Genomic DNA, 22,548 nt, shown 5'->3' with positions numbered 1-22,548 from the left:
AGCCAGCAGGGCCCACCCTGCATCCCATTTCTGGCCAGCACTGGCTGCGCATTTGCGAGCTGCGGTGGTTGGTGAGTGCTCGCAAGCACCAGGCGGCGGCTGGTTACGTGTCGCCTCTGTTGCCCACCCATTGGCCTATTATGATATTCTAGCACTAGAAAAGGTTCAGAAAAGGGCAACTAAAATGATTAGGGGTTGGAGAGGGTCCCATACGAGGAAAGATTAAAGAGGCTAGGACTCTACAGCTTGGAAAAGAGAAGACTAAGGGGGGATACGATAGAGGTATCTAGGGGGGAGGGATAGCTCAGTGGTTTGAGCATTGGCCTGCTAAACCTAGGGTTGTGAGTTCAATCCTTGAGGGGCCCATCTGGGGATTGGTCCTGCTTTGAGCAGGGGGTTGGACTAGATGATCACCTGAGGTCTCTTCCAACCCTAATAATCTATGGCTACGTCTTCACTACCCACCATATCAGCAGGTAGCAATCAATTTTTCAGGGATCGATATATCGCGTCTCATCTAGACACGATATATCAATCCCCGAACGCGCTCCTATCGATTCCTGAACTCCACCACCGCGAACGGCAGTGGCGGAGTCGACATGGAGAGCCCCAGACATCGATCCCACGCCGTGAGGACGCGTAAGTGATCGATATAAGATACTTTGACTTCAGCTACGTTATTCACGTAGCTGAAGTTGCGTATCTTATATCGATTTTCCCCCTTAGTGTAGACCAGCCCTATGATTCTATAAAATCATGAGTGATGTTGAGAAAGTGGATAAGGAAAAGTTATTTACTTATTCCCATAATACAAGAACTAGGGGTCACCAAATGAAATTAATAGGCAGCAGGTTTAAAACAAATAAAAGGAAGTTCTTCTTCACACAGCACACAGTCAACTTGTGGAACTCCTTACCTGAGGAGATCGTGAAGGCTAGGACTATAACAATGTTTAAAAGGGGACTGGATAAATTCATGGTGGCTAAAGCCAACCCTGCCTGAATGTGCATTTTTTAAATGGCATTTTTTTAAAATTTGTCTGAAGGTGGCAGGGGATAGGAGTTTGCTCAGTATTTCAGTCTTTTTTCCACTGCCTGCCAGCCAGCCCTCAGTCTCCTCTGAGACCCCATTTGGGTACCAGATGCAACCACAAGTGTCTCCAGTTCTCTTCAGCTGAAGAGAAAGATGTGCTGAGAGATACCATTTGGGGAATCTCTAGGGAATACATACAGGGGGCTGGTGCAGCTCACAGCAAGGTGATGCCCTGAGGGCTGCCTCATGCGTTAGGCAGCCCCGTCACACCTCCCTGCAGCCAGCTGAGATCTCACACATCCAGATGGCTGCAAGTATTGCCTCCAACTGCTCTTCCTGCCAGGGTGGGTGGCTGTGGGACTGCCCTGCAGGCAGCATGGCAGCCACTCTGCCTCCCCTCTCACTGCTACCCCTGCTGGATTCCAGTGGGGAGGGATACAACGGGCAGAATCAGCAGAGACATGTGAGGCAGACCTAGTGCTGGCCTCAGCCACTCCCTCAAACAGCCCTGTCTGAGCACATAGCTACCCCAGGCCTCAGAAACTGAGCACCCACCCAACCTACCACTCTCCAGCACCCAGACCACTATGTAGCACCCACACACCTCCTCCACCAGAGATGCCTACTTCTGTGTGGCTCCGCACCCTATCCCCATCACTGCTTGAAACTATAAGGCTATGTGAAAATTAATTACAAATATGCAAATTAAATTATTTATATAAAATGTCCCACATGGAGCTGCACCCAACTTGGCAGCCATGCCACTTCACAGAGAGAAAGAGCAAGAGCAGGAGGGAGATGGAGAGAGCTCTAGGCAGGGACACACCTGAGCTGAGGGAGATGGACCAGCTCAGAACAGCATGACTTCCCCACCCTTTAATGTCCTCAGAGACCAGGTACTCTTAGAAGGTCAGGGGTTACATGGAAACTGCAGAGATCCTGGCTGTGCTCTCTTGTAGGGTATCGGGCTCCAGAGGGAGTAGCTGCCCTCCCTCCTTCTGGGCTCAGCAAGTAGAGTGGGGAGCGATTTGTTTGAGAAGCTGAGAATAGGAAGCTCCTCATCACATGACCTTCAATGACCCGATTTTGGCCTGAGGGCTCATTGGCGCTCGTGTTCCCCTGCTGGTGGCATGTCCTGAGGTCTTGGCACTTCACACCTCCCAGAATGTAGCCCTCCTCCCCTTCTCCAGCCCACACACACACAAGAGTCCTTTAAGATTTTCTGAGTGCCAGGAGGGGGATGGGCCCTGCTTGGAACAGCAGAACCAGACACTTCAGCAGGAGAATCACAGGATATAAAAGAGAGAGACATAAAGCATCATGAGTTACCCTGAGCCCCATACATGACAGTTTGTCCAGCCTCATTTGTAAGTGCCCCAGGAGATGGGGCTTCCATCACGTCCCTTGGGGACTCTCACCAGCAGGGCCGATGCAACCATTTAGGTGACCTAGGCAGTCGCCTAGGGCACTGGCATTTGGGGGGCACCATTTTCTTCAGCAGCGGCCGGATCTTCAGCTACCCCGGTCGCCGCCGGCATTTAGGCAGAGGGAGCTGGGCAGGGGAGCGTGGGGAGGGCCGCCTGCACCAAGTAAAGGGCGGGGGAAGCACGCAGGGGAACTCCCCACCCCAGCTCACCCCTGCCCCGCCTCCTCCCCGAGCACGCCGTGGCTGCTTCACTTCTCCCGCCTCCCAGGCTTGTGGCGCCTAAACTGATTGGCGCCGCAGCCATGGCGTGCTTGGGGAGGAGGCGGGGCAGGGGTGAGCTGCTTCACTTCTCCTGCCTCCCAGGCTTGCGGCACCAATCAGCTTAGGCGCCGCAAGCCTGGGAGGCGGGAGAAATGAAGCGGACATGGTGTGCTCGGGGAGGAGGCGGGCCAGGGGTGAGCTGGGGCAGGGGGGGTGCCTGAGGGTGTGGGGTGGGGAGCTGCTGCAAGGGGTGGCGCCTCAGGGCGGAGCTGCCGCGGGGGAGGGTCGCCTCAGGGCAGGGGCGCGGGGGTGGGGGAGGACGCAAGGTGGAAGTTTCGCCTAGGGCGCGCAACATCCTTGCACCGGCCCTGCTCACCAGCCCAAAATGTCCCCCATTTGCTGAAGTTCAGCCATCTCCACTCATACCAGCCTGAACAATCCCTCTCTAGAGTCTTTGGTGTTTACACTCTGGAGACACTTGTAAGCAGTTATCACGCTCCTCTCACTCAGTCACTGCTTTTCCAAGGTGTTTTCCTGGCTGTCAGAGACTGCCCAGTTCCCCCTGCACACTGTATGGTCCCATACCACCTGCTGGGCATGCTCCTCAGCTAACTACCCTGCTGTTGGAAATGCTCCTCATCCCTCCTCCACCCCAGAAATGCAGCTTGCCTACTGCAACACTACAGTAGGCCATTCAGGGACAAGGAGGGAACTAGTGGGTGAGGAGTAGAAGCTGGAAGGGCTAAGGAGTGGGGAGGAGGGGTTAGTATGTATCTTGAGTACTTGGAGGGTGTTAGATTATTTCTGTAGTGGGGATGTTGTGTAACTGGAGGCCTCAGCATTGTGGGAAGGGGATTGGGAACTGAGGGAAGGAAACCTGCAGTGGGGCCAGGTTAGGCACTTTTGGGAGGCAGAGACAGTCTGTACGCTGAGATAGAGCCAAGTCTCTGGACAAGGGAAGAAAGGAACAAGGAGTTAGAACAAGGAATTTCATTCTTACTGCCAGTCTTTTAGGATAAATCCATCTCCCCAGCCCTTAACACGAGCAGGAATTACCCACACTAAGCCCTGGTCTACACTACGAGTTTAGGTCGAATTTAGCAGCGTTAGATTGATTTAACCCTGCACCTGTCCGCATGACGAAGCCATTTTTGTCGCCTTAAAAGGCTCCTAAAATCGATTTCTGTACTCCTCCCCAGGACCCCAACGAGGGGATTAGCGCTGAAATCGACCCTGCTGGGTCAAATTTGGAGTAGTGTGGATGCAATTCGATGGTATTGGCCTCCAGGAGCTATCCTAGAGTGCTCCATTGTGACCGCTCTGGACAGCACTCTCAACTCAGATGCACTGGCCAGGTAGACAGGAAAAGCCCCGCGAACTTTTGAATTTCATTTCCTGTTTGGCCAGCATGGAGAGCTGATCAGCACAGGTGACCATGCAGAGCTCATCAGCACAGGTGACCCTGGAGTCCCAGAATCGCAAAAGAGCTCCAGCATGGATCAAACGAGAGGTACTGGATCTGATCACTGTACGGGGAGATGAATCTGTGCTATCCGAACTCCGTTCCAAAAGACGAAATGCCAGAATATTTGAAAAAATCTCCAAGGGCATGAAGGACAGAGGCTATAACAGGGACTCGCAGCAGGGCCGTGTGAAACTTAAGGAGCTCAGGCAAGCCAAGTCAGAGCCCCAGACATGCCGCTTCTATGATGAGCTGCATGCCATTCTAGGGGGTGCACCTACAACCACCCCACCCCTGTGCGTGGACTCCATCAATGGATTGTCACGCAACAGGGATGCAGATTTTGAGGAGGAGGAGGAGGAGGTTGAAGATAGCGCACAGCAAGCAAGCGGAGAAACCGTTTTCCCTGACAGCCAGGAACTGTTTTTCACCCTGGATCTACTACCCTCCCAACCCACCCAAGGTGGGCTCCTGGACCTTGAAAGCAGAGAAAGGACCTCTGGTGAGTCTACCTTTGTAAATATAATACATGGTTTAAAAGCAAGCATATTTAATGATTAATTTGCCATGAAGACTTGGGATGCATTGGCGGACAGTACAGCTACTGGAAAAGTCTGTTAACGTGTATGAGGATGGAGTGGAAATCCTCCAGGGACATCTCAGTGATGCTCTCCTGGATGTACTCCCAGGGTCACCTGGATGAAATAGGAGAATTTTATTAAGGGGACATTCAGAGGTGGCCGTTCCTGCTGGGCTGTTTGCCTGTGGCTGAACAGAAATCATCCCCGCTCATGACAAAATGTTCTCTGAGTTCATGCAGTCCTCCCACACTGAAAGAGCCCAGCAGAATTCCTGGAGGCTGACACTGTCAGAGTGAAGGAAAGCACAAAATGAACGTGAGGACAGGAGCAAGAGGAGAGATGGTGGGATCAAGATGATCCGTGGCGTCAGTGAGATGAGAGGAGGCAGGAAGTAATGCTTAGGCTACTGGAGGATCAAACTGATATTCTCCGGCGTATGGTTGAGGTGCAGGAAACGCAGCAGGGGCACAGACCGCCACTGCAGCCCCTATGTAAGCAACTGCCCTCCTCCCCAAGTTCCATAGCCTCCTCACCCAGACACCCAAGAATGCGGTGAGGGGCCTCTGGCCACCCAGCCACTCCACCCTAGAGGATTGCCCAAGCAACAGAAAGCTGGCATTCAATAAATAAGTTTTGAAGTGCAGTGTGGCCTTGTCCTTCCCTCCTGCCCTCTTCTGCCACCCCACCCGGTGCTTCCCTCCTCCCCAACCCCTCCCGGGCTCCCCCCATTTGTGTGACAAATTAATAAAGAATCTGTGAATTTGAAACAGCAATGACTTTATTGCCTCTGCAAGCGGAGATCAAAGGGGGGAGGGGAGGGCATTTGGCTTACAGGGAAGTAGCGTGAACCAAGGGGGCAGGTTTTCATCAAGGAGAAACAAACAGAACTTTCACACTGTAGGCTGTCCAGTCATTAAACTGTTTTTCAAAGCTTCTCTGATGCACAGCGCACCCTGCTGTGCTCTTCTAACCACCTGGTGTCTGGCTGTGCATAATCAGTGGCCAGGCGATTTGCCTCAACCTCCTACCCCGCCATAAACGTCTCCCCCTTACTCTCACAGAGATTGTGGAGCACATAGCAAGCGGCAATAACAATTGGAATATTGGTTTTGCTGAGGTCTAACCAAGTCGGTAAACTGCGCCAGCGTGCTCTTAAACGTCCAAATGCACATTCTACCACCATTCTGCACTTGCTCAGCCTACAGTTGAACAGCTACTGCCTACTGTCCAGGGTGCCTGTGTATGGCTTCATGAGCCATGGCATTAAGGGGTAGGCTGGGTCCCCAAGGATCACTACAGGCATTTCAACATCCCCAACTGTTATTTTCTGGTCTGGAAAGTAAGTCCATTGCTGCAGCCGTTCACACAGACAAGAGTTCCTAAAGATGCGAGTGTCATGTACCTTTCCCAGCCAATCCACGTTGATGTTGGTGAAATGTCCCTTGTGATCCACCCGTGCTTGCAGCACCATTGAGAAGTACCCCTTGCGGTTTATGTACTGGCTGCCTTGGTGCTCCGGTGCCAAGATAGGGATATGGGTTCCGTCTATCGCCCCACCACAGTTAGGGAATCCCATTGCAGCAAAGCCATCCACTATGACCTGCACATTTCCCAGAGTCACTACCCTTGATAGCAGCAGCTCAGTGATTGTGTTGGCTAACTTGGATCACAGCAGCCCCCAGAGTAGATTTGCCCACTCCAAATTGATTCCCGACTGACCGGTAGCTGTCTGGCATTGCAAGCTTCCAGAGGGCTATTGCCACTCGCTTCTCAACTGTGAGGGCTGCTCTCATCTTGGTTTTCTTGTGCTTCAGGGCAGGGGAAAGCAAGTCACAAAGTTCCATGAAAGTGCCCTTACACATGCGAAAGTTTCGCAGCCACTGGGAATCATCCCAAACTCGCAATGCTATGCAATCCCACCAGTCTGTGCTTGTTTCCCAGGCCCAGAATCGATGTTCCACAGCATGAATCTGCCCCATTAGCACCATGATGTCCAAATTGCCAGGGCCAGTGCTTTGAGAGAATTCTGTGTCCATGTCCTCATCACTCTTGTTACTGCGCTGCCGTTGCCTCCTTGCCTGCTGTTGAAGTTTCCGGTGCTGCATATACTGCAGGATAATGTGCATGGTGGTTACAATGCCCATAACTGCCACAATGATCTGAGTGGGCTCCATGCTTGCCATGGTATGGCATCTACGTGGGGAAAAAAGGCACAAAACGATTGTCTGCTGTTGCTCTCACAGAGGGAGCGGCGACTGATTACATGTCTTACAGGGAATTAAAATAAACAAAGGGGGCGGGTTTTCATCAAGGAGTTATACACACAGCTGTCACACCGAAGCCTGGCCAGTCATGAAACTGGTTTTCAAAGCCTATGTGATGCGCAGCGCGCCCTGCTGTGCTCTTCTAATCTAATCGCAAACAGCCTAGTCAGCAAACAGCACCAGCACGCTTTTAAACATCCAAAGGCACATTCTACCACCATTCTGCACTTGCTCAGCCTATAGTTGAACTGCTCCTTACTACTATCCAGGCTTCATGAGCCATGGGAGCAAGGGGTAGGCTGGGTAGGTGCAACCGCACAGTGCTGCTGGCTGGGAGAGCAGCCTGAGGCAGAAGCCTCCAGCTGGCATGATATTCCAGGCAGGACTGAATCTCCATTAGACAAAACTTAAAGAAAAGAGAATGATCTGGAGTCATTCCCATTTTTGTCCAGGCGCCCCCGACTGACCTCACCGAGGTCGGCCAGGAGCACCCACAAGACGACGACGGTTAATAGTCATATTGCACTGTCTGCCAATGCAAGGCAAGGCAAGGAGATGCTGCTGTGTAGCACTACAGTACTGCGTCTGTCAACAGCACTCAGGAGACATTTGGTGACAGTGAGCTGAGCGGGCTCCATGGTTGCCTTGGTATGCCGTCTGCACGGGAAACCCAGGAATAAAAGGTGAGAAACAATTGTTTGCCATTGTTTTCACGGAGGGAGGGAGGGACGGGGGGGGGGGGCGCTGATGACATGTACTCAGAACCACCCGCAACAATGTTTTTGCCCCATCAGGCATTGGGAGCTCAACCCAGAATTCTAATGGGCAGCCGAGACTGCGGGAACTGTGGGATAGCTACCCACAGTGCAACACTCCGAAAGTCGACGCTAGCCTTGGTACTGTGGATGCACTTCGCCAACTTAATGCACTTAGTGGGGCACACACAATCGACTGTATCAAATCAATTTCTAAAAAATCAACTTCTATAAAATTGACCTAATTTCATAGTGTAGACGTACCCTGAGTTACAGAAGAAAATGTCTTCCTCCTTTTTCTTCTTCCAGAACCCAGCTGGTTGTCACGAGGACAACTGCCCATACCATGAAACATAAATGTGCTGGGCAGAGGAGCTCAGAGCACACTGCAGGCAGGTCTGGGAAAGAGAGGGTCAGTTTCATTTAGTTACTAACTGCTTCCCTGGCCAGACATTTCCATCCAAGGATCTCAAAGCACTGTAGAAGCCTGAAGATATTATACCTTATAGCCTCCTGAGGCAAGGTAGCTCAATATTATTAAGCCCATGTTACGGAGAGAGAAATGGAGGCATCCCGTAGGAAAGGGACTTGCTCACATGGCAAATAAGTATCAGCATCGCAAATACAAACCTAGGAGTTCTGACTCCCAGTTATCTGCTCTGGCCACCAGACCATGCACCTTCTTTCATTCGTGATGTGGATTTTCACCCGGCCACTGGATTTGAGTGTATCTGGATCACCTCACCTAACGTTGGCTCCATTATCACATACGGACCAGGGATGGACTCATTGGTTCAGGTCAAATAAACAGCATCCAAGCTATGAACTGGAATCTGACCCATGTATGATGCTCAAACCAGACTGCTTAGAGTTCACTTACAAGTACCTTTCCACCAGGGTCCAGCCAGGATTCTTGGGTCTAAAGAGACCTGAAAGCAGAAGCCCCAGGGGACCACCAAGCTGAGTGCTGCTGCCAGCCAGTCAGCCTCCTGCTGCACTTGCCCGGGCAGCCTCATTTGACAGAAGGATAAAAGAGTCAGGACTTGGAGGGAAATGAGTTAGTCCCAGGGGGCAGGGAAAGGACTCGGAAGAAAGGTCTGTCCTGTGAGGATGGGTTAAAGTCTGTCTGGAGCTTGTGTGTGTGTGTGTGTTTATTGGGGAAGAGTCTTGCAAGAAGGAGGAATCTGAACTAGAAGAGGCCAGGTGAAAAAGCCTATCTGGAGTGGCTAGAAAAATTAGTTGATTCAGGCTGGTTAGACTGGATGCTCCGGAAAGGTTGCAATAGCCCAAGTGAAAGGCCATTCATACAGCAGTTCCTGCCCAACTGGAAGCAGGAGATACCAAAAATCACAATAAAGGTCCACATAGGCAGCGAGTTCCATACCCACGTGGTGCTCGGGCACCAGCAATATTCAGAGCCAGGGGCCCATCTCCACCAAAATTTAAGGCCGGGGTGCTTCCCCCCCCAGCCCCACCTGCGCCCGGCCCCCCTGAGTGTCCCATGGCCCCAACTTGCTGCCCTTTCCTGGGAGCAGAGCACCTCTGTCTTTGCCTCCTCCATGCTGCTTCCCTGCAGTCCTAGTGCCCCCCTCTCCATTGCCAGGGCAGACTGACTCTGAGCCTGCCCTTCCCCCTCAGACCCTTTCATTTTCCAGTGGGACCCCCAGCAGCACAGGCCCCCCACACACAGTCACCGCTCCTGCCCCACGCTGGGCAAGGGGCAGCCCCATCCCGCACCCCCAGTGAGGCTACAGTCAGGGGCAACAGCAGGGGAGGAGGCGCACGCAGCACCCCCGGCACTTGCCACGGGGGAGGCGAGGGTGATTTCTGGACCTGAGAGGGGCCCTAGGAGCACATGCAGTGACAGTGGTGGGGGTGAGTGTGCTGCTGGGGGGGGCAGGAAAGGGGGGCTCCTCCCCCAGAGCTTGCTGCTGCCAGCAGGGAAAGGGCTGGGGGGAGTCCTCCTCTCTGGCCCCTGTCCCGGAGCAGCCTGCCTGCACCCCAAACTCATCCCCAGTCCTGCCCCACCCCAGAGCCCACACCCCCAGTCAGAGCCCCCACCACACCCTCAACCCTCTACCCTAGCCCTGGGCCCCTCCAGCACCCCAAACACCTTATCCCCAGTCCCAGTCAGAGCCCTCACCCCCCACACTCCTACTCTCGCCCTGAGCCCTTCCCACACCCCAAACCCCTCATTGCCAGCCCCAGACAGAGCCCTCACCCCCTACACTCCTACTCTCACCCTGAACCCCTCCCACACTCCAAACCCCTCATCTGCAGCCACAGCCCTCACCCCTGCACCCCATCCCTCTGCACCCCTCCCATCCCCAAACTCCCTCCCAGAGCCTGCACCCTGCACCCCAATCCTGTGCCCCAGCCTAGGACCTGCATCCCAGGCCTCCTCCCTCACCCAAACTCCCTCCCAGAGCCTTGGGCAGGGGTGGGGGGAGGAGTTTGGGCAGGGGCGGGTTCTGAGCATCACCAAAATTTCTACAAACATGCCACTCCTGAATGTCCACTCCTGACTGCAGACCAAATATCCAGGCTTGTAGATGCTTCTACAGACCGCTGGAATTGTCTGAGATCATAAGGAGGAAGGGGTAGGGGTAAAGAGTAGGACAGAGCCTTGAAAATTAGAGCATCTGGCATTCCTAGTACTTAGAAAACTGGGATGTGCCAGGAACTCCCCATTCTGTCAGGGGAGAAGAGATGTATAAGTAAAAAAATAGCACACAGGTCTCCTGCCATTGACTGGGGGTGGGGTGTGTGAGAGAGAGACAGTCCCTCTCTGGATGGGACTAGTTCAGTGACTGCACTTTTTCAGCACAGGGAGCAACCTCAGTACCAGAAAACCCCAGGAAAATTGCAGAGGATCCTGAGAAGCAGCTTGAGGGATGGACCTGAAAGGAAAGATTAAAAGGGCTAAGTTTGTCTAGCTCGGCTAAATGATGACTAAGAGGGAACATGATAACAGTCTGCAAATATCTGAAGGGTGTAAACACCGAGGAGGGAGAAGAAGCTAAGAGTAAATGAAATGAAATTGGGTGATGGTAAATTTCAAGCTGGATATAGGAAAACATTTTTTAATGCTGAAATCTTGTAATCTAGTAGAGCATAGAATAGATTCCCAAAGGAAGTAGGGGAAGCCTCATGGCTTGAGTTATTCTAAGGGAGGCTAGAGAGAGCACCAGGGAAATGTATGTACATAGTGATGATCTCACGAGACTTATTGATTTGCTATTCTTGTCCTGGGCAACTGCACGCAGTTGCCAGTATAAAACTCAGTCCAAAACACGAACTGATTCCCATTCACCTCAGGCTTAACAGCAGCCTCCTCATCCCCTGCTATTCCAGCCCTGGGCTCCCCTCACAGCTCTGCCAATGCCCCTCAGTCCTGCCCTGCAGCCCCCTGCTATTCCAGCCCTGGGCTTCTTGCACAGTCCTCCCAATGCCCCTCAGTCCTGCCCTTCTTGCAGTCCTACTTCAACTAGCAGTGTGATGTGGCCACAGTTCCTTTTAGGCTTGATGTTTGAGACCTCACTATATTCATTTAATGTGTAATTTTAAATGTCAAGATAAGTCTCTAGACTTAACAGGTGGGACATAAAGTCATTGCCTCATCCACCATATCTCCCACAGCAATCTCCTGGTAATCATTGTGCCTCCCAATTCCCCTTATGCTTGCCCACCACTGCTCAGAGAACTCCCTGCTGCGAGTGGGGGACCCAGAGTGGGTGACTGCTCTAGGGTGACACACTACCTGCTCGTTGCACTCCCTGCAGCACCTGGAACTTCCTTGGGAAAGCGTCTTATTTCGGATGTAGAGAGAGAATTATCCAAAACTCAACTGTGCAGCAGTGTTCAGGTATAGATGATTCTTTGTGGGCATGTATCAGACAGTGTGTGTGCATGAGGGTCGGTGTGTGTGTATGTGGCAGAGAGCAAGAGACTCTGTGAGTGGGAGGGTGGGAGGCTGTGTGCATGCACATATATGCACAAGAGGTTATGTGCATGCACGTGTGTCTGTGCAAGGTATGTGTGTGAGGCTGTGAGTATCCACCTATGTATTTATGCTGGGGGGATGTGCACATGGAATATATGTGTGTGAGATATGTGTGTGCAAGGCATGTTTGTGCATGAATGTATCTTCTTGTGAAGCTGTGTGTGCATGTGCATATGTTTGTATGTTTGAGACCTATGTATATAATGCTATGTGTCTGAGTGTGTGCATGTGTTCAGTGAGTGTGCAAACATCTGTGCGGCTGCATGTGTATGGATGTTGAAGGAGAATGTGTGAGACCATGTACACATATATATGTGGGGGGTATGTATGTGTATGTTCATGCACACATGTGACTTCATACTGTTTTTTGCATGAGAGTGTGTTTATGCATGTGCACTCAGGTAGAGGACATTGAGGGGAAAACATGTGTGTTTGACTACTTGAGTTATGTGTCTGCTTATAACTCCATGCAGTGTCTGGGAACCAGGGCATGCATGTAGGGTGTGTGGTGTCATTGTTTGTGGTGTCTGTGACCCTGTGTGCTTGTTTGTGTGTGAGAGCGGGTGGGCATGGGGGTAGCATGTGGCTTTGTGTGTGTCTAAGTAGCTCTGCTTGTGCGTGAGGTTGTGTGTGTTAGTGCACCTGTGTTTGTATGGATGTGCTTTCATGATGAAGCATGCATATATTATATAGCATCTGGGTATGTGTGTGTGTATGTGTTTATCCATCTGTCTCTCATTCTGTGTGTTTATTATAGCTGGGCAATCTTTAGAAGAGAACAATTTATATATCACAAATTTAGACCACGTTTCTGTTTGCAGACACCTTCCAATTTTTCCATATTGGTTGGTTCTTCCAAATTATTCAGCAAATAGTTCTGTGAATATATTTCAGTCTAGGGGCCACTTGTAACTCTTTGCTGTGGCTGCTATTGCTGATGAAAGTTTGTTATTTTTGTCCATGTGATTGGTCACCTAAGCCACATGATCTGGCATCTTGTTCCCCGATTGGATGGCTGACATCTTTCTATCCAGGAGGGAAATCAAAGCATTCTCAAGATGGGAAGCTATGCATGAATATTCACCAGATTGTCACTTTCTGCTACCAACAAAAATCACTCATCCAAATATTTATGAAAAACAACTAGAAAGAAGCTGTGGCAGGTTTGGTCACAAAGACTCTCTTGGGACTGTCCCCTGACGTGCTGGAATTAACTCTGGGCCCATTTTCCCTGCCAGCTTGGGACTCCAGAACCCTGCCTTGTTGAGCCAGACACACTAGCCTGCTGCAACACAGACCCAGGTCTGGTCCACTCCCCCAAAGCTGCGGACTTTAGCCAAAAACTGCTCAGCTGGTCACCTATCTCCAGCACCCAGACACCCAATTCCCAATGGGATCCAAACCCCAAATAAATCCATTTTACTCTGTATAAAGCTTATACAGGGTAAACTTATAAATTGTCCGCCCTCTATAACACTGATCGAGAGATATGCACAGCTGTTTGCTCCCCCAGGTATTAATCACTTACTCTAGGTTAATTAATAAACAAAAGTGATTTTATTAAGTATAAGAAGTAGGATTTAAGTGGTTTCAAATAATAACAGACAGAACAAAGTAAGTTACCAAGCAAAATAAAATAAACATGCAAGTCTAAGCCTAATACATTAAGAAATTGTTTACAGGTAAATCTCACCCCCAGAGATGTTCCAATAAGCTTCTTTCACAGACTAGACTCCTTCCTAGTGTGGGCCCAATCCTTTCCCCTGGTACAGTCCTTGTTAGTTCCAGCTCAGGTGGTAACTAGGGGATTTCTCATGATTGGTAGCCCACTTTGCTCTGTTCCATCCCCTTTTATAGCTTTGGCCCAAGGCAGGAACCCTTTGTCTCTCTGGATCCCCACCTCTCCTTCTAAATGGATTTCAGCATCATGTGATATGGTCACATGTCCTGTGAGACTTCATTCTTCCAGGGCTGGCCTGCATGTACCCAGGGAGGTTTTCAAGTAAACAGAGCCATTTATAACCAATTGTCCTAGTCAATGGGAGCCATCAAACTTCCAAACCACCATCAATGGCCCACACTTTGCATAATTACAATAGGACCTCAGAGTTATACTTCATATTTCTGGCTTCAGATACAAGAATGATACATACATACAAATAGGATGAACACACTTAGTAGATTATAAGCTTTGCAATGATACCTTACAAGAGATCTTTTGCATAAAGCATATTCCAGTTACATCATATTTACACTCATAAGCATATTTCCATAAAACATATGGAGTGCAACGTCACAGAGGCCAGAAAAAACATCCAAACAAACCAGCATCATTTTATTCAAACAAATTTCTGCAAATACTTTCCAGCTGTGCACTCTCTCACTCAGTCTTTCACTCTCTCACTCTTTCTGTCTATAATCACTGGGCTAAATTCACTGTCATTGTAAAGCCCCTTTGCCGCCAGTTAAACCTGAGCAAAGTGGCTGCAAAGCAGATATAAGGGCCTCCCCAGGGAATACAAGTGGAGGAGGCCTTTCTGTCATGTACAGAGCTAGAATAACCAGCTCCTCATCTGCCCCCACTGGAGTCTCTGGTGCAGGGGACATGCCAGGGGCAGGTCATGAGCATGGCCAGTGGAGGGAGGTTGGCATGGCCAGGACACATCTATGCCTTGGCTATCTCCTGTTGCCACTATATGCATCATGGCTACAGCAGCTAGGGTGCAAATCAGAGCAGGGTTAGGCGTTGAATAAACCTTAATCTGCACGAGGACTCAAACCAGGCCCCAGAAGCCCCAAGATCAGGGAGGGGAGGTGGTGAAAGCTGTTTCATGTCGGTCCCTGTGCTGCGATCAGCACTAGTGTAGGGATAAATCATGGCATTGGTGTGTGTGTCTCTTTCTCTTTTTCTCTCTCTCCAGATCTCTCTAAATATTATCACGGTGGTGTCTCAGTGCCATGCTATTGTGGTAGACTAAATTTCTCTTATCACACTGTATGTGTGTTATGGGGGCAGTTTTCTTTTCCCCACCCCACTTTCCCCATCTCCACTAAGTATTCAGTGTCCCCTGAAGGTGGGAGTGACACTGGACAGCACTATTCAGCATTCCTGAATGTAAGTGCCATCACAGAAGCCTGGTGGAAGGGCCAATTCCGGCTCTGCAGGCCAAGGAGCAAGGGGAGGGAGAGGTTTGGAAGGGTACTCCGATAGGGCTGCATGCTCCGCATCACCTCCAGCAGGACTCCCCAGAACCATTTCAGCCTCATACACCCATGTCACCCCACGGAGATCTATGTTGCCCCAATGTCCCTATTGCCCAGCCCTACCTGCGGATGGCTGAGGGAGTTCTCCAGGTAGTGCAGGTCATCCCCCGTCCCCCTGGCCTCGCGCCCTGCCTCCGACGGGATCCCGTAACTGGTGCACTTCTCAAAGTGGACATAGACGTACTGGGGAGCACCACCCCACAGGGTTGAGTCCAATCTGGGCTCCTCCATCTTATGTTCGGAACTCTCCATGACACTGCTCTCCCCCCCTCCCCCAAACACACACTCTCAGCTGTGACGATGGTGCTGGTCTAGGCCCAACCCTGAACCACCTAGCCGGCTGGCCCAGAGTATGGCCTCTGCCTGTCTTGCACTCCTACTCCTTCTCTCTCTCTCTCTCTCTCTCTCTCTCTCTCTCTCTCTTTCCCCTTCACCCTCCTCCTTGTGTCTCTCTTACTTTCTCCTCTTCCTGCCCAAAGGCGTCTGGGGCAGTGATTGCAGGGTTTAACTATATTTATAGCAACCTTCCTCTGTCACATGACCCCCCAGTGCCACATCTGATCTGAGCGAGAGGCATTAACTCTGCCAGGATTGAGTATCAGGTGTGTGGGAGGGGGGAATCCTGAAGGAGCGGGACGGGGTGGGTGGGGGGAGGAGAAGAAGGCACTGAGGGAGAAAGAGAGCTACACAGTGAGAAAAAGACCCAGAGGTACAGAGAGACAGAAGGAGGAAGTGTGAGAAGGAAGGAGTGCCTGTCCAATGGCTCCCCTGTCCCTGCTCATCTCTCCTGTCGTGAGTGTGCCACATTTACAGTATCCCATTAGTAGGTTGTCTCTCTCCTACGTTTCTCCAGCTCCCAAGAGAGCCTGGGGCACCAAAATGAAAAGGGAAAGGGGACCATGGGTCCCAGTGTGGAATCATGCAGCTAGGACAAACTGGGAATGTGCACAAAGCCCCATAAGTGTGCAAGGCCCTAGTGGCTGTGAGAGTAGCAGCACATGGAAGAGGGGTCCTGGAGCACCTCCTGAAGGTACTTATAACTAGTCTTTAACCACATCCCTGCTGACTGCCCCGAGGATTAACTCTCTGTAAGAATGTAACTGAACTGAGTTTTGTGGATGCTCAGCCTTGGCTCCCTTCAGAAATGTATTTGTCCTGGTGCTAAGGTCCCCATGGACAAGAGCAGCTAGGACCTTCACCCACTCTCTCTGCCTCCCATTTCACAGCTCTGCTTGCAGTCAGGCTGGGGAACTGGGCCTCTGAGCCTGCCAGCCAGTGATAAGAATAGGGAGCACGTTCCTCCACATGGCCCAGCGGCAGGTCTTCACGCTGTTATTGGCCTGTCAATGACTTTATGACTTTTAATGGGCTATTAATTAATGAGGTGAGGAACCCAGGAATATTTCTTTGGCAGGAATTGCATGCAGGGAAAGAGGAAATCACATGCCTATTATCAGCCCCCTCCTTCCTCCTGTGGAAGCTAAAGAGGGTCAACCTCTCTGAATGGCCCCAGTCCCTTGTGTGTATCTCCTGGGGTCTTATCGCTCTCTCCATGATAAAGGGGCTGCCCCAGTCCCCACACAATCTCCCCAAGAACAGGGATTACCCAGCTTTTCACTCTGGGGACCACTTTTCGGGGAAGACAGCCCTTTCATGGGCTCAACACAACAGTTCTGCAGTGCTTGTGGTCTCCAAATGTTCCATTCCACAGCCACATCTTGAGACCCCCCCACTGCTGCAGCTTTCCAACCCTTCCCTCTCTCATTCTGTTCTATTCAGAGCTGCCCAAAATCCCCTGGTGAAGATCCCCTAGAAGAGATTCCCGCTCTGCATCTCTCAGCCCCTCTCTCCCTATGTGACTCTTATAGTTGGTCACCCGGCTCGGAACTGCCCAGACTCCTGTGTGCATCCCCTGTCTGTGTCTCTTGCCATCAACCTCTCACCTCTGCTGTGAATCACCCCAGTTCATCCTCCATGTATCCCCTGAAGTGGTTTCCCTCTGTCTCTCGCCCTCCCCCATCTCTCTTACTGCCCTCAGCCCCCCAGTCCTCCTTGCTAACTGGTTTAGTCATTGCTTGGCATATCACTCCCCTTCCCTCAGGACACCGCAGCATTGTACTGGTGCTGCTTGGCAAGTGGCCCATGTGACCCCACCTCAGGACCAGTAAATATTTCTCATTTTGGCTAAGTGTGCAAAGCAGGCAAGGAGCCTTCATTATCAGCACAAACTCAGGGGTGGCTCCTCGTTACTGCTCCAGAATCTACCCAAGATAGCTGACTGTGCTGGAGGGTTTATGCTGTAGAACTGAGCAAATAATGGATCTTGGGGTTCAGGGGCCAAACTAAAAAATCTAGGGAAAAATCCAGTTTGATTTGAACTGAAATAATTTTTTTCAATGTTTTCCATCGAATTGAAAAACTAGGAAAAAATTGATTTTGAATCAACCAAAATATTTCAGTTCATTTGACATTATTTTTTTCTTTAGATTTTCATTGTGATTGGGCCATTTTGGGTTCTTCACCCTCTTTTGTGTTTTTTTTTAATTGGCCAAATCTGAAAACAAAATGCCATTTTGAAATGAAAAAATCAACATGAAATGTCTCAAAATGGTTGAAAAGAAACATTTTGAATTTTTGGAAAAGATCAGGGGTTTTGTCCAGTTTGATCCAATTCATGAAATGTTTCAGAGCCCCCTCTCCCCCTCCAAAATGCATTTTTGGTGAAATTTCTACTCTCTGAAAAAATGTCACTCTGTTCTAATACACCTCAACCCCTCACAGGCATGGCCCCTCTGCATGCCTGGCAGCAGTGGGAGGGAAGCTCTGGATTCCTCCAAAGTGCTCATGGCACTCCTCTCGGGTTGCAAACCCCCATCTCAGCACAGCCTTGTACTCTATTTTTATTTAAAACAGCATGAAACAGAAAGGAAGAGAAATGGAAGGAACACTCACGTGAGATGGGAATCTCCTCCTGTCAGCCATCTCTCTCTCTCCTTCCCTCACCAGCTCTCTCTCAAGCCCCACGTTCTTGCCTGATCCCCAGTCTCTCACTCCAGTCCAACACTCCCTTCTTCTGTCTCTCAGGATGCTCAAGTCACCTGTTTAGACCTGCTATAATATAGTTCCTAGTCTCCCACCCACTCACCCACCCAAAACCTCCCCACCTGCCACCTTTATGATGAAAACAGTGAGACTTCCCCTCCCAGGTTCTCACTCAAGGGGAGTGAGAGGAGGGGGCAATATCTAGACTGACCTTGGGTGCTAGCACTTCTCTCACAGCCCTGTCCTGGAGGAGATTTATTACCTCAAATCCCAGTGCTATCAATCACCAGGGGCAGGACTAATACTACCCACTGTGCCCTGCCCATACAGATTCTGAGCCTTCTGTTCAAACCAGGCATTAGAGGAATAACAACCTCATACATTTCTCTAGCAGTTTCATTCTAAAAGACCCTAGAACACTTTACAATCTCTGTGTATAAGAATCTCAGGTCCCTCCATCAGAATGCAGCCACCTCCTAGATGAAACATGGCAGCTGTTTAGTGGGTCATTCAGCAGTGCTACACAACAGCTTAGAGCAAAGGGTGAAGAAGAATCCTATATTGAGTTAAAACTTCAGGAAGATGAGGAAAGATTTTGAGGAGGCAGAGTTACTATTATGCAAAACAACTTGTACAGAGTGCCAGCAAGGTAGACAGAGCTTTACACACAGAGAGAGCAAGGAACTTTCCTTGCTCCATTCAGATCCTAAAACAGGCAATATAAAGACAAGATATGTGAAGAAAGAGATTATCAGGAGACAGGGGCAGCTCTAGGTATTTTGCCGCCCCAAGCACGGCAGGCAGGCTGCCTTCGGCGGTTTGCCTGCAGGAGGTCCCCGGTCCCGCGGATTCGGCGGCAGCCTGTGGGAGGTCCGCCGAAGCCGCGGACCAGCAGACCCTCCACAGGCATGCCACCGAAGGCAACCTGCCTGCCGCCCTCGCGGCGACCAGCACAGCACCCCCTCCCCCCCGTGGCTTGCCGCCCCAGGCACACGCTTGGTGTGCTGGTGCCTGGAACCGCCCCTGTCAGGAGATTATCAGCGAGAGGTAAGGAAGAGGTGGGATTTGAAGGAGAGAGAGAGACTGGTAGACAACAAAGGGGAGACTATCCCACAATTACAAGCAACATGACAGAAGGCACAAAGCTGAGAATAGGCAGAGTCAACTAAGGAGAGAGGACTGGAAGAAGTGGAGGAAGCAAGAGGAAGAATATGAAGAAATTAAAGTGGACTGTACTACAGGAAGAAAGATAGATATAAACACAGAAAGCAAGGGAGATGTAGGCGATAGACACTGGTGGATGTAAGATTATGTAGGGTCTTGTAGGTGAGGATGAGGTGCTTGAATTTGATGCATTATGAGACAGGAAGTCAAGGAAGGGTTCAAGGAGGTGGGTGATGAAATCAGAGCTTTGGATCAGACAATGTTAGTACTGCTTTGGACAGAGTCGAGCAGAGGAAGTGAGAAGAGAGTTACCGTAATGAAAGAAAGGCATGATCAGAGTATAAACAAGGGTTTCATCAGGGCATAGCAAGGAAAGGCTGTGAGATATTACATACATATGAAATGGTATTAAAGAGGGATGACTGGACATAGTGAGAGAGACTGGGGGTGGAGAGATGAAGGATGAGTCAAAGATGAGGCTGAAAAGACAGTGGAGTTATCAGAGATGGGAGACAAGGCAGGAGGTGGAAAGATAAGGCATTCTGTTATGGACAGCCTGGGATGGCAGCAAGGTGTCCAGGAGGAAAGGTCGGAGAGGACACCAGACTGAACAGAGCAAAAGAGAGGGTAGTGGAGCAGAGATGGTAGCTATGTAGCTAGATAAGCACTATGGGAGCAGATGGGGTCAGCAGGAGAGAGAATGTTAAGGGAGAAAAAAAGGGGATCTGAGGACTGAAACCAAAAGTGATGAAAGGATGAGAAGAAACATCCAAAAAGGTACCACCACTCCAGCTCCTACACGCTCCATTGGGAGCTGCAGGGGCGGTGCCTGCGGATGGGGCAGCGTGCAGAGCCGCCTGGCCACACCTCTGCGTAGGAGCTGGAAAAGGAACACGCCACTGCTTCTGGGAGCTGCTTGAGGTAAGCACTGCTCAGAGCCTGCACTCCCTGAGCCTCTTCCCATGCCCCAACCCCCTGCCCCAGCCCTGAGCCCTCTCCCCCTCTCCAAACCCCTCGATCCCAGCCTGGAGCACCCTTCTGCACCCCAAACCGCTCATCCCCAGCCCCACCCCAGAGCCGGCACCCCCAGCTAGAACCTGCATCCCTTCCCACACCCCTGCCACAGCCTTGATCCTCCTCCCACCCTCTGAACCCCTCGGTCCCAGCCCAGAGCACCCTCCTACACTCCAAACTCCTCATCCCCAGCCCCACCCCACAGCCCGCACCCCTTTCCACACCCCAATATCAATTTTGTGACCATTCATGGCCCGCCATACAGTTTCTATTCCCCGATGTGGCCCTCAGGCCAAAAAGTTTGCCCACCCCTGCTCTATCTCTCACTCTTTCTTACATGCATTTAGAGCTAGTGTAAACTACACAAGCTTTGCAGATACAGTTATTGGCAGAGCGTAGACACAGCATATGTCAACACATAGTCACACCACCTCCCTGAATGATGGTAGGTATGCTGGCAGAAGCACTTTGTTGACATAGCTGCATCTACACTGAGGGTTTTTGCAATCATAGCTATGTTGGGCAGGGCATGTGGTTTTTTCATACCCCTATTAGAGAGACAAGGTAAGGCCTGTCACAGAATCATAGAATCATAGAATATGAGGATTGGAAGAGACCTCAGGAGGTCATCTAGTCCAATCCCCTGCTCAAAGCAAGACCAACACCAATTAAATCATCCCAGCCAGGGCTTTGTCAAGACGGGCCTTAAAAACCTCTAAGGAAGGAGATTCCACCACCAACCGATTCCAGTGCTTCACCACCCTCCTAGTGAAATAGCATTTCCTAATATCCAACCTAGACCTCCCCCACTGCAACTTGAGACCATTGCTTCTTGTTCTATCTTGTAAACTCAAAAGCTTCTGTTGGTCCAATATAAGATATTACCCTCCCACCTGTGGACACATTTATACTGGTATAAAAATGCTTATTCCAGTTCAGCAGGATGAAATAAACTATACTGGAATAACTGCATCTACGCTAGGGCTTTGCTGGTCTAGTTATGTTGGTTAAAAAAATCACACCACTTACCACACTTATGTCAGTAAAACTTTTTAAAAGTGCTGACCAGGCCTCATGCACACAGATACACATCTCACTGCAGCAAATGTATCACAGACTTAGGGGGCTGGAGTCTCTCTCCTGCTTCCCACAATATGATCCACAGTGATGATGTGACAGGAAATGAGAAACAAGGGTAAGAGAGAAGACCAAGCAGCCAGTGTAATAAATCCATTATGGGTGAGGCCAAAGCAATTCTCTCCTGGTGATAACCTTTTCTCCTGCGAGAGCTGTCACTGGCCACAGATAAGGGGAGGACTGTGAGACCGAGCATGACGTTGGTGGGACCCTCTCTCAGCTTTTGGGCTTTCAGGGAGGAGTGGGAATCTCAGAGGAGTTGGGGCAGGGCAGGGGAAGGGGAAGTATGTGGGCAGACAGACAGAACTGAGGCTGCAGCATTGGATGAAGCTTTGTCACCACATTACCAGCTAAGGCTGTAAAAAAAGCTCTCTCTGCAGAGCTCATAAAACTGAAGCTGCAAAAGATTAACTAGCATGAGCTGAGAGACTGCGGCTGCTGCAAAGGGGAGGAGGATGTTGAGAATATCTCAGACCCAAGATGGAGAGCCACCTGCTGGATAATGTGGACAGCCTTCTGTCAGGTCTAGATTGAGCTGCATTGGTAGAGCTTTGAGGGCTAGCACTGGAATAACACGGCGTCAGGATTGAGGGGCATTGGCAGAGCTGTGTGTGGGCAGGGGTGGAGGAACAGGGATGGACTACAGAAATGGAAATGCAGAGAGCAAATAACAGTGCTGGAAACTGTCTCAGTCTCATTTATCTTGGCAATTGAGAGCTTGGACTTATTAAACTCAGTTCGGACATGAGAACAGACTGAATTTAGAAATCCTGTTTGAGTGTTTACCTCAAGTGACATTGCTTATAGCTCACACATCAACTTGGCCTGAGAGGTCAGCAAAATCAGTCAGGGTGCTTTTAACCTGGTGTTTGGGAGCCAGCCATGTGGTCCTGGCTTCGATTCAGCGTCTTCCCATCTACATCAGGGACATATGCCAGGGGCAGTCACCACGCCATCAATCTGTGGCACATTTCAACAAGAACCAGTCAGAAAAGGATTAGAGCAGACATGCTCCTGAAGAAATTCTCTCAAATCCACCAATAGTATCCCTGAGGGAGCCAATCCTTTGAGAAGATGCAGGGAAAATAAAGAAACAAGTATGTGTGTGGTGGGTGGGAGAGAACAAAGAGAAAAAGGATGGGG

At 50.4% G+C, this 22,548-nt stretch overlaps 1 protein-coding gene across 1 annotated transcript in view; it reads right to left on the bottom strand.

Moving 5' to 3' along the window:
- The window catches only part of CLCN1 (chloride voltage-gated channel 1), a 70,955-nt gene extending 55,645 nt beyond the window's left edge, over positions 1-15,310 (bottom strand). The window contains exon 1 of the mRNA XM_039495906.1: positions 15,112-15,310. Within this exon, the coding sequence (XP_039351840.1) occupies positions 15,112-15,300 (189 nt within the window). The 5' untranslated portion in view covers positions 15,301-15,310. The remainder of the gene's footprint in view (positions 1-15,111) is intronic.
- Positions 15,311-22,548: the final 7,238 nt, after the last annotated feature.

This window comes from Mauremys reevesii, linkage group 1 (assembly GCF_016161935.1).
Source record: "Mauremys reevesii isolate NIE-2019 linkage group 1, ASM1616193v1, whole genome shotgun sequence".
Lineage (NCBI taxonomy): Eukaryota > Metazoa > Chordata > Testudines > Geoemydidae > Mauremys > Mauremys reevesii.
Note: the sequence above shows the minus strand (reverse complement) of the source record. Positions and strands in the feature narration are given on the sequence as shown.